This window comes from Cervus elaphus, chromosome 25 (assembly GCF_910594005.1).
Source record: "Cervus elaphus chromosome 25, mCerEla1.1, whole genome shotgun sequence".
In the NCBI taxonomy this organism is placed as follows: domain Eukaryota; kingdom Metazoa; phylum Chordata; class Mammalia; order Artiodactyla; family Cervidae; genus Cervus; species Cervus elaphus.
The window spans coordinates 50,123,328-50,139,740 of record NC_057839.1 but is presented as its reverse complement, the minus strand read 5'-3'; the positions used below and the strand labels follow the sequence as shown (position 1 = coordinate 50,139,740).

At 36.1% G+C, this 16,413-nt stretch overlaps 1 protein-coding gene across 3 annotated transcripts in view; it reads right to left on the bottom strand.

The window, feature by feature from the left end:
* Positions 1 to 16,413, bottom strand: part of CDH10 (cadherin 10) — a 182,440-nt gene that overhangs the window by 27,194 nt on the left and 138,833 nt on the right. For all 3 annotated transcript variants that reach the window (XM_043887864.1, XM_043887863.1, XM_043887865.1), the window contains one exon: positions 45 to 232. In XM_043887864.1, coding sequence (XP_043743799.1) covers positions 45 to 232 — 188 coding nt within the window. The remainder of the gene's footprint in view (positions 1 to 44; positions 233 to 16,413) is intronic.

Below are 16,413 nucleotides of genomic sequence, written 5' to 3'. Positions count from 1 at the left end.
ATCTACTTTCTAAACAGATGATTATTTCCACGGCTGTTCTGCACCTTTTTCACTGTGATGATGCCCTCCTGGGTGTCCTTTTCAGTTATAATGTCAAACATATCAGTCCCATCACCATCAATAATTCGGTATTCTACTTCAGCATTTTTCCCAGTGTCAGCATCCGTTGCTTTTACACTTCCAATGGCTGTGCCAACTGGGGAGGATTCAAGAACTCGAAGATGGATGGTGTCTGTACAGATGACAGAAAAGAAGAGAGAAAGAGAGAGAGATTTCCTCAATAGAGCATTTAAAGGTAAAATGTGTATGAGAAAATATTATAAATCTTAAACTTTACATTAGATGTTTACTAATAAGTTGAATACACACAATACGCAAAATATATAGTTTTGGGACAGAAAAAGTAGAAATATAGGGTGCTTGATCTGTGCTTACTAGTTAAACAACCTATACCAAGAATTCTGGTTTTAAAAAGAGCATGTTGTCTTCTTTTGCATTTGCACAAGTAACTAGAGATTAGCTTTGAGTAGAAATATGTACCTGTGTGTGTTTATACAATCACAGCAAATCACAGAATATACCACAAGTATTTCTATATTTCAATGAACATATCTTTAAAATTGTTTTTCCTTTCTTGTTTTCAGTTGTTTATTACTCAGTTTATTGCAGCTGCAGAACAGAACATTACAAAATTCCATGCAATCAGCCATAGTGGGGAGGAACCCCACTTCTGTTTGTGACAGGAGACACAAAGATAGTCTGTGAGGAATACAAAGATGTCCTTCACAGTGTCAGTGTGAAAACACTAAATTCTGACAAACTCCCTTCCATTCCAGAGCAAAACAAGAATTTATCTAAGCCCCTGATTCACCCAGTCATGCTTCCAGCATGAACCAGCTCTCCTGCTAAATGAGATTTATGTTTTAGCACCTGATCATAAACTACATGCTACTGACAGATTAATTGACCCGAAGCACACTTCTGATTGAGCAGATTCTCGCTCATAAACCTTAATTCTCCTTAATATATGTAATAAAATCCAGACCTCTTAGCTGGTCATACTCTGGCCTGACTGTATCTTTCCTAATGTGTCTTTCATTCTGTCACTTCCAGGAAAGATTTATACCAAACTGGACTTTTCAAAGTCTTTCTCGTCAAAATTAATTTCCTACATCTCTATATGTTCACATACTATTTCCCTCAGATAAACTTCTTCCCCCACTGTCTTCAAATAATTATAACACAATTTACCAAATCTGAGAAAGTGGCTGTCTTATGTGTTGAGTTTTTGGGGGACTAGGGCCCTTAAGAGTCATATGTTTAACTCCCTAAACCCTATTCAGGATCTCAGAATATGACTGTACTAGAATATAACAGGTTTACAGAGGTAATTAAGGTTAAACAAGAAGGTTAGGTTGAGCCCTAATCTAACATGTCAAGCGTTTGGACACAATCAGGCACAAGAGGAAAGCCCATGTGAGGCCTGGAAGAAGAGGGCCATCTACAAGTCAGTGAGAACCCTCAGGAGAAACCGCCTTGATCTTGGACTTCCAGCTTCAACAACCGTGAGAAGAGAATGCCATGCAGACTGTTTTTCCTTGCAGGGCAGCCCTAACAAACTAATACAGAGGCCAACATCTTCTCAGTTTGAAAAGTCCTTTCCTAGGAGACATCATTAAGACTCAATTTCGACCACACCCTAGTCGGTCACTTAATGTGTACTTTTCTTTTTCTATATTTTTTTCTCTCCATTAATTTCTGGTTATACCATTTTGACAGCAACTCTCAATTCATTCCTTGGTTACTGTCTTACTGGCTCTCTTTGCCTTTTCTATTTCTTCTCCTAGAAACACCTATTCCTGGATAATCAGATGGTTCATCCTCTTTCTTCTTCAGGTGACTACTCAACTGTGACCCCTCGGAAGCTTAATATTTTACTGAAAAGAACCTTTTTGAGAAGGCGTCACTCTTCCTATCACTTACCACTGCTAGGTATTTTATGATTTACTTATTTATTTGTATGTACCATGAGGATGTTACACAAGACAGGGACGACTTTGCATTTTTTTCACCACCATATTCCCATTGCATTTCTTTGAATGTAATAGCTACTATGTACTTTTTCTTATATTGGATATCTGAGAAACTTCCTAACTCATCTGCCAGGTCTTATAATTGGCCAAATCCAATTAAATCCCTTATTCTTTGAGTGCACACTGCAGCCATATTACCCCTTTGAAAACAATAATTTAATCAATAGTTATTCAGAATTTTGAAACTATTTGACAACTCACTTTGACCTTAAAACATACATAGGCTGGCCCTTCATAGATTCTTATTTCCTGTCATTTTCACCCTTACTTAATGGTCTCCATACACTGGTCTTCTTTAGGTTTTTCAAGTACGTTTTTCCTCTTCAATTTAATGCACTTTTTTCCTTATGAAAGATTTTCTACACAAATCTTTGCCTGGCAACCTCTGTCTCTTCCTTTGATTACACATATGTGTATGGCCGAGTCCCTTTGATGTCCACAAAGGTTAATTGGCTGACTTCAATATAAAACAAAAAGCTTACAAAATCTAGGTGTCTTCAAACAGTAGAAATTTATTGTCTTACAGTTTTGAAAGCTAGATGTCTGAAACCTAGGTATCTGGCAGGGCCATTCTCTCCTTGACAGCTCTAGAGACAATCCCTCTTTGCCTTTTCTAGCTTCTAGTGCTTGCCTTCAATCGTTGGCATTCCTTGATTTGTCAATGCATCATTCCAACTATGTGGCCATCTTTCCCCTGTATTTTCACATTGTCTTCCCTCTGTGTATGTCCCTCTGTGTATTTAAATTGCCCCCTTTTAAAGGATACTAGTCATATTGGAAAAGGGCCCCAAACTTAAATACCTCCTTTTAACTTGATCACCTCTATAAAGACCCTATTTCCACCTAAGGACTTAAAACTATATTTTTATGGAACATAATTCAACCCATAATAGGATACTATGATGTGAAGTTAAATATTAGCATAAATAAAATCCACCAATGTTCTGAGAAGAATATTTGCAGAAATGCTATATGGAATTATTGTTTGTAAAGTTAAAAAAAAATAGGAAGAGAGTCTAAATGTCAAACAGCCTGAAAATAGGTAAATAAACTGCTACATTATCACACATCCCAACATAATATAAAATTGAAAAATATAAGCTATAGTTACATTGAAAAAAAATGGATGAATCTTAGTTGCATCATATTAAGTGGAAAAAGGCAAATTTCAGAAAATTATATACAGTGTGACATTATTTTTACAAAATGTAAACAAGACCTCAACACTATTCTGTTTGGAAAACCATAAATACTACATATGTGTGTGTTTGTGAATAATCTCTTTCAAACACACACACACACACACACACACAATTTGAGTATCTTGCATGTGAATGCAAACTATTTTTAAAGTTCTTGTAATGCTTTAAAGCAGTGATACTTATGTTCTCTTATAGTTACTGCATACTACATGAAAACATAAAACAAACAAGCAAACCCATATCCACCATAATTAATTGTCAAATACAGCTTTGTTTAAAAGTGTTATTAGTCTTTACTGGTACTTGATGGAAATAAATATCTCCTATTTAAATATCTAAATAAATATCTCCTATTTAAAATTCAGGGCTTCCCTGGTGGCTCAGTGGTTTAGAATGCACCTGTAATACAGGAGACGTGGGTTCAATCCCATATACGTAATAATACAAAAAGAATCACAAGTAGAGTAAGCAGGAAATGAAAAAAAAAAACAACAATAACTTTGTGAAAAGCAACAAAAACTTAAAACTTAAAACTCAAAAGCAAAATCAAGACAAGTAAAACACTTTAGCTGGATCATATCAACACAAGAAATAATGTAGAGTCATCAGGTGGAGAATATTTTTAAAATATACTCATTATGTTTTAAGGGATGAAAGTTATAAAATTTTTGCTAGAGAATGAAAAGTGTCTTCCTGTATTGATATGAAGCTAAATACAATATCTAGTAGCAGTCAAGGTTAAAACAGTTAAAAAATAATGGATGGGTTAAACAGAGAATTAAAATCACAAAGGGCAGTTCTGATGAGCTAGAGGACAGTGGAAGGAAGTCCACATGATTAAAAATTAATATATAATTGTGAGGTTGGGAAAAATAAAAGACATGGATCAAAATGTCAGTGGACCTTTCAAGGTAACCCCTGATCCTAGAAAGATACTGAGCAATGTCATCAAAATTTGATGATAAAGTTATTTTGAACCTTGAATATTCACTATAGCCACAGTATTAATCAAGTATGATAGTCCAATAAAGATAGTTTTAGACTCAGCAAATTTCTTTCCCTTTGGCCCTTTTAAAGTAACCTAATGAAGAATATATTCCAGGAAAACAAGAAGTTAAATCAAGATACAGGAATACAGAAGATCTAGAGAGCTATGTATCCGAATTAAGAAAGTGAAAAAGAAATGTCTGGGATGGCAGACTTTCCTGGGCTCCAGAGATTAGCCAACCCATGCTGAAGAGTGAATACTGATGAACCTAAGTTTATAACTCTGAATGTTGCTAGAATTAAGCTAGGTGCTATCAGGTTTTTTCATTAATAAATTTTGAATAGCACCTCTAAAGCGCAAATCTATAACATCTCAAAAAATACAACTTTACTAAAGAGGATCTTTGTCAATAGTGGAAATCACTCCATGGAAAATAAAATATCTGACTTATTTTCTCTTAAGACTTTTAAGAGCTTTAGTTTACAGTTTTGAACTATTCAACTTTTACATGTGATAGCATAATACTTTGAAAAGTACATTTTTAAAAATTATAAAGAATTTTTTAAGACATGGTTAAAAATTTCTTAGATATATTTACCGCTTCAGTGAAAATGCTATTGGGACAGAAAGAGAGGAAGGCTGAGAATGGTGGATATAAAAGAGATTTCATAACAGTTAAACTTGGTGAGATAAACAATAGAGAAATTTTGAAATGTATTATAATTATATTAAGGGGAGATCAGATTGAGATGCCACTGAGCTCCATTTTCAAGAATCATGAAAAGAAGTCAAAAGGCAATATACAAAAAAATTTAAAAATAACAAGAAAATATTACTTAATTACAGTTTAACTTAGGTGAACTAAAAAGAGTAACAATTTATCATTGTTTTCTATGATGATTTGAGCTATGGGGAGGAAGACTGGAATGGGTGGCTTATTTTCTATTTTAAAATTTTATCTATGAATTTAATACTTTGAAGCAAATTATTATTACTATTATTATTATCATTGGCAACACCATGTGGCCTGCGGGATTTTAGTTCCCTGCCCAGGGACTGACCCACGACCTTGGCAGTGAAAATGTAGTCCTAAGCAGTGGACTGCCAGAAAATTCCCTGAAGCAAATTTTTTTTTTTTTCCAAAAAATTGAATAGAAAATTGTCTTGATGAAATTGGAGATTATCAGGTTATGGTAGAAAGTTTCTGCATCATGGATCTTTTAGCAGGGAGAAAGAACAAAAGAAAAAAAAAAAGTGTTTTTTTGTTTCATTAATTTAATGTCTCATAGATTTCACTGGGAGTATTGTTTCTGGGAATTTGTTCTCCCACTTTTTATTTTTAGTTTGGACTTTTTTTCAGATTGTTGTAGTTTTAGGCACAGGCTTAGAGTCTGAAAATCTGTCTGCTTTGAACTTGTCATCCATATAGTTCTGGTCAAGGATCCAAAACCTTTTATTTCTTTGCTTTATTCTTTGGTAGGTGCAGAGACTGTTTCCATCAGAAGGTTACTTCACTTTCATGAGAGTAAGCATTATCCACATTAATTTTCAGTACTTTCTGAGGTTTAGTAGGGAAGTGATCATTCTCCATTGATTCATATTATGTTGCTGTTCAGTTGCTTAGTTGAGTCCTACTCTTTGTGACCCCATGGACTGCAGCACATCAGGCTTCCCTGTCATTTCCTGTCGCCTGAAGTTTGCTCAAACTCATGTCCATGAGTTGATGATATCATCCAACCATCTTGTCCTCTGTTGCCCTCTTCTCCTCCTGCCCTCAGTCACTCCCAGCACCAGGGACTCTTTGCAACCCTATGGACTGTAGCCTGCCAGGTTCCTCTATACATGCACAAAAATATATTTATTTTTTGACACACTAATCAAATTGTTTTCAAGGAGTTGTATTCTTTCCAGAAAAGCAATGACTAAGATTGAACTCATTCATTAAAATACCATAGATTTAGTTCCTCTGTTAAATAATTCAGATAGTCATACTATTAAAAATATATAAGTTGTATCCCCATATAGAACACATACATTCATGATTGTTTTGATTATTTGGCAACTTCAGTAATTCATTTATTCAATAAATCTTAATTCAGTGCTCATGATGCATAGTGAGATAGTGCTTTCTCTGGAATTGTGTTTATGCTAAGAAACATATTCAAGGATGAGATTTATGGGGTCTACTTCAAAGTTTAAAAAGTGCATTTCTATATTTTAAAGGCATGAGAGAGCTATTCATTTATACTCTTAAATTTATTTCCAAAACTCGTCTGTTGAACACAGCTATGCTAGTTTGTCAAGCAAACTGAAATTGCTTTAATGGAGAGCCTGCAAAGGTGTCTACCATGTAAGGGGGGCAGCAGGAGTGGATCCAAAAAGGAGACAGACTGCACTGCATTCACTGTCAAAGGCAAAGTAGCACCTGCCATCCATCTCACATGGCATGTTTCCTTAAAGGCATCTATTTGCATGCTTCTTATTTTTTACCTTACAGTTGATGAAGCTTTAATTATGTGGTACGCTTTCCTATCAATTCCAATTTATAGTTGTATCCAATTCATTCCAGGTGTCAGATTGAATCATTTGCTTTTCTTTTAATGTTTAGGGCAGATAAATATTTCTTCCCAGTGAGTATGTTCTTAGTTTGGTTATCGACTTAAGCACAAAGGCATGAAAGCAAGGAGGAGAAAGGCAATTGCCATTTCTAAATTACCTGCACAAATCTGCATTTAGAAATAAAAACCTAAATGGTGATATTGCAAAGAATACTTCTTAAGGACTGGTCAAAAGATAAGGCTACTTAAATAGGTGTATTCTGAGGCTATTATCGACACCCTCACACATCTAAATTTTCATTTATTAGTGATTTTAAACAATTGTGATGTACTTCTGTTTTTTTTTTTTTTGTTCTTTTTTTTGATTCAAGACTAAATATTCCAGGTCACTTGTGCTACTAAAATTTAATCAGTAGGACCTCTGAACTTGAGTATGAAAAACACTGCAGATTTGTGTACTAGAATTAGAAATAACTGACAGCTCAATATAAGAGAATTGGGAGGAAAGGCAGAAGATGGGCACAGTTAGATCTGTGACAGGGTGACTTCCTCAGGAACAGCAAATTAGATGCTAGAAAACGAATAGGGGAGCAAAGAGGGCAAACACAGGTTTTGAAGCGTGGCAACAAATAGCTGCCATTTGTTGATTAAAAAAAAAACCCAATAAGTTTCAAAGAGATATAATGTGACTCTTTCCTTTGTTTCCTGCCCTTATTTCTATTCACATTTACATTAAGAACCTCTCTACTTTTCCAGAGTTGTAAGAATAAAGCACCACACACGTGAATCAACAAAATAATTTAACATTAGTTTAATTTTTTTATTTGCTTTGCATATAATCTTATTGTAACATCTCTACGCCGCATAATCTCAAACAATACTTGCTCTAAGAAAAATGACACAATTATGCACGTTTATAAACCATTCTGTTGTATAATGTTTAAAAGATGTTTTTTAATGAGCTTAACAGGAAGAAATTAAAAACAAGATAAAGCTCCTGAGAGGAAACTGCAGAGTAGTTAAGGAAATTATGCAATGCTAAATGGGCATTTAGGAAAAGCAGAGGAGAGCTCAAAGTCACACCAGAGAGTGACAAGGGGCTGAGGCTTTGGAAATGAAGACACTCATCAGAGGAAAGGCGTAAACCTAAATCTGTGAACACTGGAGACATGATCACCAACTTAGCTTAAGGCATTTAAGTTAAATTAGAGCAAAACAAGATGCTGCAAAATGTCTCGGTTTCCTGTTCATGCCATTGAAGAAAGCAATGGGACAAAGCTTTTAGAGACGCTGTCGTTGATCCCCAGAGACTAGGGAATCCATCTTGATTCATTTCTTTGAAATTGTCTCCAAGTTAATTGGCATCAATAGATATATACAATTGCAATGTGTAGGAACATAAAATGTATATAGGATTGTGAAGGTTAAGATAACCTTAAATGAGTCATTCATAAACATATTGCATTGTACTAGGTACTCAGTCTCTTTGCAATGTGTCTCCTCTGAAATTATAGGCTTACTAAAAACTGTTAACAGCATTTGAGTCTAAACATATCTGTACAGCTAGCTTTATTTCTATAGATCTTTATACCTACCCAGGGTTATTTTCCAAGTGTGTTCTAGAGGACACCATAACACAGAGGGACTTTGAATCCCATTTAACAAAATGCTAAATCATTTAGTCTAAGGTAACTTTCTATAGGATTCACTGGAGAGTTCCAGGTGTATTTTTGTATAATTTCCACACACTATGTTTTTCTTAGAAAATTATATATTTCAACATACTTGGAAATTGTATATTTCCTCAGTTGTGTGCATACCTGCTATGTGCGTGCTAAGACACTTCAGTCATGTTCAACCCTGTTTGTCTATGGACTATAGCCAGGCTTCTCTGTCCATGGGATTCTCCAGGCAAGAACACTGGAGTAAGTTGCATGCCCTCCTCCAGGGGCTCTTCCTGACCCAGGGATCTAACCTGAGTTTCTTGCATCTCCTGCATTGGCAGGTGAGTTCTTTACCTCTAGTGCCACCTTCGAAGCCCATTTACTCAGTTATGTCACACTAAATGTTGAGTTTAGCTGAGATTATAGGTGTCTCTTCTCATGTATATTTCACATGTGTATATAGCTAACTATCTACTAGATACTTTAAAACCCACTGTATATATTGTTCACTGTGTATTAGGTATTTAAAACCCACTATCTTTCTGCAGGCATCTTAATTTAAAACGTTCGAATCAAACTGAATCCCTGCCTCTCTCTTCACACAAGCTCTTCTGGTAGAAAATGAGAATGTATCTTTTGCTCTCTTTCTCCCTCAAACCTTTTGTCGACCTAATTACTAAACCCTATGGCTCACCCACTTAACTGTATCTCAAATCCCTCCTCTCCTCTGATTCAGTTCAGACACATCAACCCTTGCTCTTCCGATCCAAGCAATGTGCTCCGTTGCTGCCAGAGTAATTAGACAAAATGAAGAATAGTATGAAGCTGGTGCTCTCTTAAAAAATGCTCCCTTAGACAATACAGGTAGCATTTTGTTTTTGTATCAACCCTCTTCATGATGCTGATTCTGCTATATTTCCACTCTTATTTCATACAACCTCTGCTACAAATCCTGGGATCCGGGCATACCAAATCACGTGCATTTTTCCAAATGTCACCTTTGTTCATTCTGTCCTTCCTAACAAAAATGCTCTCCCTCTCAATGCCTGTCTTCTTTCCTGGAAAATACTTAAATATCTTTCTCTTTCCTGGTCTCCTTACATCTGAAGAGTTGATCATTTTATTATTTGGGCATTAAATATATGTATAGTATAAATGTTTTTGTATCATTGTCCACTTAATATTTCTGGAAATAAGTTTACTTGCATATGTACACATATGTGCATGTATATTATATTTATGCAATTTATATATAACTTACATCTATAGACAAAAGCAAACAGAAGAGTGAAGCAGACAATGTGTGTGAGAGAATCTACAATGTAATAAAAGTGCATGTATATGTCTGTGAGAGAGAGAAAGAAAAAATGTTATGACTTTATAATCTTTCAAAATGCACATGACTTAGTAATGTTTTTGGTTTCTTATTTCTCACTATAATATTATTAGTTTGTTATTTTTTATCATACTTCCTTCCATGTAGTAGTAAGTGTTTAATAAATCAAAGAATGCTTTAATAACATGACTTCTTTGTAATTCTTCCAAATTATAGGTACTAGGACCATAGGGAAAAATCCTACAAACATATGAGGATATTTTTGTGATCACAGTAAAAATCAGAGCCATTATCTAACCTATATAAATAGTAGAACAGTGCTTTTGACTATAAGAATATCCATTTTTTCTACATTAAAAAAGGGGGAAAGAGACATTTTTAATTTCATTCCCTCCTTTCTCAGGCTAAAACATCTTCCTTGGGACACACCTGACTATTGCTCTACTTGAAATGTGCTTGATAATTTTAAAATATGCAGATCAGCCTGAGGTCTACATTACCTTAGAATCCCCAGTAGAGGAGAAGCTGACTATTTACAAAGTGAAAATCAGCACTTGTTAAATCACGCCTCCCTGGTACCAGGCAGGGATTATGGTCATCTCACAACTCACTGAAAGTATATGATTAAAATCTCTGTGTGTATCATATAGACATTTCCTTGAAAGACCTTGTCTCATGCAAACTTGTTTATTTACCCACCAAACAGTACAAGGATCCAATAAAGCATTCACTTGCGTTTGGTCCTTAGATATTGCAAAAGCACCTCAGGTATGCAGATGATACCAATCTCATGGCAGAAAGCAAAGAGGAACTAAAGAGCCTCTTGATGGAGATGAAAGTAAAAAAGCTGGCTTAAAACTCAACATTCAAAATACTAAGATCATGGCATCCGTTCTCATCACTTTATGACAAATAGATGGGAAAAAATGGAAATAGTATTTTCTTGGGCTCCAAAATCACTATAGATGGTGACTGCAGCCATGAAATTAAAAGATGCTTGCTCCTTGGAAAAAAAGCTATGCCCAACCTACACAAGGTATTAAAAAGCAAAGATATCACTTTGCCAAAAAAGATCCATATAATCAAAGTTACGGTTTTTCCAATAGTCATGTAGAGATGTGAGAGTTGGATCACAAAGGAGGTTGAGCACCAAAAATTGACGATTTCGACCTATGGGGCTGGAGAAGACTCTCGAGAGTCCCTTGTATAGTATGGAAATCAAACCAATCAATCCCAAAGGAAATCAGTCCTGAATATTCGCTGGAATGCTGAAGCTGAAGCTCCAACACTTTGGCCACCTGATGAGAAGAGCCAACTCACTGGAAAAGACCCTGATACTAACAAAGACTGAGGACAGGAGGAGAAGGGGCAATAGAGGATGAGATGGTTGGATGACATCATCGACTCAATGGACATGAGTTTGAGCAAACTCTGAGAGATAGGGAAGCACAGGGAAGCCTGCTGTGCTGCAGTCCATGGGGTCATGAAGATGCAGACATGACTTAGCAACTGAATAACAACTGACAAAGGTTTGATTTACCCGGGTTTGTATCAAAATGCATGGACATTTTATGAATTCATTATGTCCCATCTGAAGTTGTTCCCATTTACAGGCAACTAGTGAACCACTGAATTAACTAAAGGCAAGATTCATCAGGGAAGATAAAGAGAATCTTTGATGTAGCAATTTCTTTTTGAGTATAATGGTTAGAAGCATAGATTTTTGAGCCATCGAAACTGTTACTTCTTTTCCAGCTGTAAAACTATGAGCAAGTGACTTAAGTTTCATGCTTTTTTGAACTAATAAAAGGGGAAATAAATGTTATATTATTATAATTATACAGATATGAAGATTAAATGAATTAATTTTATATTATATTTACACTGTTTAATCTGTGTTATAACATTGTGCCTATTACTATTATTTTTATACTATTGCTGTATTTTATTTAAGTGTAGGCAAACCAGACAATCCATATTTATGTCATTTAATGAGCTAAATAAAGGTAGCCAATAAAGGTCATTCAGTTAAAGCAAACAAACATAGGTATAAAACCTCCTCCGAGTGATTCTAGAATTGCATGCTATGGTATCTGAATTGGCTGTATTTCTGTATAATCTTTAAACATAACTTTATGGAAAAGTGTTGGCATCAAAATACTCAGAAAACTAGTCTCATTAAGTTTATATGTACATCCAGTGTCCCATCATCTTAAAAAAAAAAACAAAAAAAAACTTTCCTGTAAGTGAAAATTCTCTGCTAATTTTCAGAACCAACAACCAAATGATGAAAACCTGATTTTTGTTACCATTCTCAATGTCACAGCAAAAAAAAAAAAAGTAAGCAGCAATAAATTTACTCTTTTGAGGGCACTTGGGACAGATCTGTAAGCTTGTGTAATAAATATATCACATTGTAACAAATTTGATATTAATCATCTATATACATAATATTCTGAAATATATTAAGAGATCAAAAATAAATAAATATAAAGAAGCCCATCACTCAATCATACTTTTTTGGAGCTTATAAATTCTCTCTCTTCATAAATTCCCAGCTCAACTAATACATAAATGTTTTTGATACTGATTCCTGACTTCCACTTGTCCATCTAAGCTGTCTGCAAAGAGGTCTGTGTCTTAAATAGACCAGGGGTGTGGTTCTAGGACAACTGGGTTTCTCTGGAGGCCATATGCATTACTAAGTAGATGATAAAATAATCTCTTTTCTTTGCTCTGTGTTACAATGCATGGAAAAGCAGCCACATAAGAATAACAAGCTGTAGTCTTCCCAAACTATGTTCTAAAGTTGGGTTTTTTTGCCGGATCTCAGTCAGATGTTTAGATTCTTTCTTATTCTTGAGTGTGTGCTTGCTAAGTCACTTCATTTGTGTCTGACTCTGTGTGACCCTATGATCTGCAGCCTGCTATGCTCCTCTGTCCATGGGATTCTCCAGGCAAGAGACAATCCATACTGGATTGTCTGGATTCAGTACTGGATTAAATTCATACTGGATTGAATTCATACTGGATTGAATACTGGAGTGGGTTGCCATGCTGTCCTCTAGGGGATCTTTCCAACCCAGGGATCACACTCAGATCTCTTTCATCTCTTGCAATTGCAGGTGGGTTCTTTACCACTAGCACCACCTGGGAAGCCCCTCTTTCTTGAGTTCTAGTGAAATACTGTCCCATCCAAGTACTAGAGCCAAGTCTTCTAGACACCAGCAGGTTGACTGGAACCCTGATCATCCATGTAGCTGCTTTTGTAAACTCTTTTTCTCTAGGCATGGACCTTCCTTTCTGATGTCTATTTTTTTTGTCATTCTGTTTCTATTTCTTTCTTTTTGGAAAGTATTTGAGAGAGTCTTATCATACAACATCTTCTTCTGTATTAAGGCAATGAGCCTAGCCTCACCTCTGCATATCAACTATTCTTTAATCACTGATTCTGATTCTAGAGGAAACTTAGTATCCTAGCATTTTTCCAGAGGTGCTTTTTAAAAAGACCATTTGGGCACAAATCCCACTGTCCTGGGTGTTTTTGCCAAGCCTACAATGATCAGGTTCCAGTACTTTAATCTCTTCATAATCCTTTTCCACAAAGCCTATTTTGTTTTCTGATTTTTAGGGAAAGAAGGAAGTACGTGGGGGCAAAAGAAACTAAAAATACTCAATTGAAAATACCAGGTGGATAGAATACAGGTGATGGAGTATAACGTTTGTCTATCCTAGCACAATGAAACATAGTAAAAGTTAAGGACCATTGAACGTTTGACTGCTTGAAGAGCAGGAACATTTGCTCTGAAGTCCTCATCCATGGATGTTCTTTTATTCATATGAGGTAAGTTCATTCATTTTGTTGAAGTTATAGGTACTTTAGACTTAAGGCACTTTTATTTACTTTTTGGCCATCAGTGAATAGCAGCACAGCATCAGAGCAAGAAAAACAAGATTAGAGTTTGCACATTTCTCGTGGAGAAGGAATAAGGAAGGGGAAGCAAATCATTATGTAAGGAGAAGCAGGAGGCTTGAGATGTGGGTTTGTTGCCTGGGTCGGGAAGATCCCCTGGAGGAGGGCATGCAACCCACTCCAGTATTCTTGCCTGGAGAATCGCATGGACAGAGGAGCCTGGTGGGCTACAGTTTATGGGGTTGCAAAGAGTCAGGCACGACTAAAGCAACTTAGCAGGCACACACGCAGGGAGAAACTATATGTTATAGTTACTACTGAAAACATTTAATATAAGTGACCTTATTTGTTAATTGCAGCACTCTAAGTACTGTAGACACAGGAACTGACAATTAGAGAAGCAAAATTGTCTAATTGCATGCATTTTCTATTTGCAAAATTATTCAGGCCTCCTTAGGGAGAGACCTCTCCTATTCATGCTGAAAATAACTAGTCCTTTATTCTTCTTTCTGTTCTTCATGTACTTACCCCATGGTCAGACATCATATTGTACTTTCATGTGATCATCACTTAATTTTCTACACATTCCACCAGTAGCTCATGTCCTTGGTTAACTGTAGCCCTAATTCTTGCTTTGAGTCTGGATAAAGGATGCTCTCAAAAATTATCTGCTGAACCACCCTTAATCTAGGGTTTATTTTTAACTATTACAATATATTCCTTTTCTATTTTATTTTCTTGTTCACCTAAGCTTTTTAAAGTGCAGGCATTATTTCTTTGATCCTCTTTCTGACTTTCTTTTATTCCTCAATTTACAACCCACCAGCTTCTTTAAATGATTTCTACTAAAGCCAGTTGGGGAAGATCATCCACAATTACCCCTATTATGTAAATTCCAATAGCTGCTACTCAAAACTCATTTTATCTGACTTTAAAGCAATTGTCACTCTTGTCCTTTTCTATCCTTTGTTATTCTGGTTTTCTTGTATCAAGTTATAAAAATAGATACAAAATAGATACAAAATAGATAATACAGAAAAGTAAACATTAAAAGCATCACCAAAGATAATTCTCACCACCACTTTGAAGCAATCTTTTACCATTTTCTTTTTCTACTTGCACAGAATATGTCCTTTGCTAATACCCTACATTGGTAATTTTGCTAATTTCCAACTTCATGAATTCTCCTTCTTTTCCTGCCCTTATGGCTTGTAGTAGTTTGCAGTAAGGGTTTATATCAAAAGATAAATTTTCTCAAAAATATCTTCCATTGTAAAGGATGCACTCAATTCTCCTCCCCTCTGTTTGGAAAAGTGCTGCTCCTCTGTTGGCTCATTAAATTCTGTCCCAAGTTCCCTTATCACATGTATCATTTCATATTGAAATATTCTCTCCCCTGCTAGACAGTAAGCCATTTATAGTCAGGATTCAAGATGTTAGAGAACAGTTAACATCCAAAAACACCTGACTTGGCCAGGTACAATAATAACTGCTTGCATGAGCTGCCTCACAACGGGAGATCCCAATAAGAAATCGGGGTTCTGGTGTGGAAAACTGGGAGAATTTGGGGGGGAAAGGAGGGAGAAATGCCAGCTCCTAATACGTCCTGTCAACCCCCCAGAAAACCTGAAGCTAAAACTCATCTTTGCTGAGACGCACGTACCACCAAGGACAAGCAAGATAACTGGCCAGAGGCAACCTAGAAAGCTGACCCCATTATCGTAAAACCTGAGACTATGTCCTGGGTTCCTTTTCCCCTGCTGCTCTCCACCTGGGGCCCCTTTCCAATAGACTTTTGCTTTGTCAGTATGTTTGTCTCCTCAGACAATTCATTTCCAAGTGTTAGTCAAGAGCCCACTCTCAGGTCCTAAAAAAAGCCCCCTTTCTGGTAACAAAAACTTATTAACCCTCATATGCTTAATTGCAAGCACCATGCCTATCATCGGAAGGAAAGCAATATTTTTTTTTCTCCGCTAGTTGTTTTTAAAATCAAAGTCACTTGAAACAACCTAGGATTCAGAAATAATTTCAACAGATACATTGTTTTGGTAGTGAAAGTACAATTTACTATCTGGATAAAAATCTTAAAATACTTTTGGAACTCATTTTTTAGGTGCACCTCAACCCTCTAATCCATTGCTTCTCTTTTAGAAACATGCTAAGGTACACATGTCTTACCAGTGTTCACATGCTTATATACCTCTAAATCCATAAGAGCATAATGATAACTTAGATCACACATATAGCTGTGGTTTTTTTTTAATTCCAATAATAATTCACTATTGCCAATGTTTCTGTGAGTGCAGGGCTTGCTGATCTATTCCCCCAGCAACCTTCTTGTTGTTTGGTATGATCCAACCACATTTCTTGACCTTCAACTTCCATTCAACATCATTCAACTTCCAATTCAGAGCTGCTCTTATGCCATTTCCTTTGCTTGAAGGACGTTCCCACCTTTGTGTGTGTGTGTGCTCAGTCACTCAAGTCTGACTCTTTGTGACCCCACAGACTGTAGCTCACCAGGCCTCTCTGTCCATGGCATTTCCTAGGCCAGAATACTGGAGCAGGTTGCTATTTCTTACTTCAGGGGATCCTCCTTACCCAGAGATTGAACCCGTCTCTTGCATCTCCTGCATTAGCAGGCAGATCCATTACCACT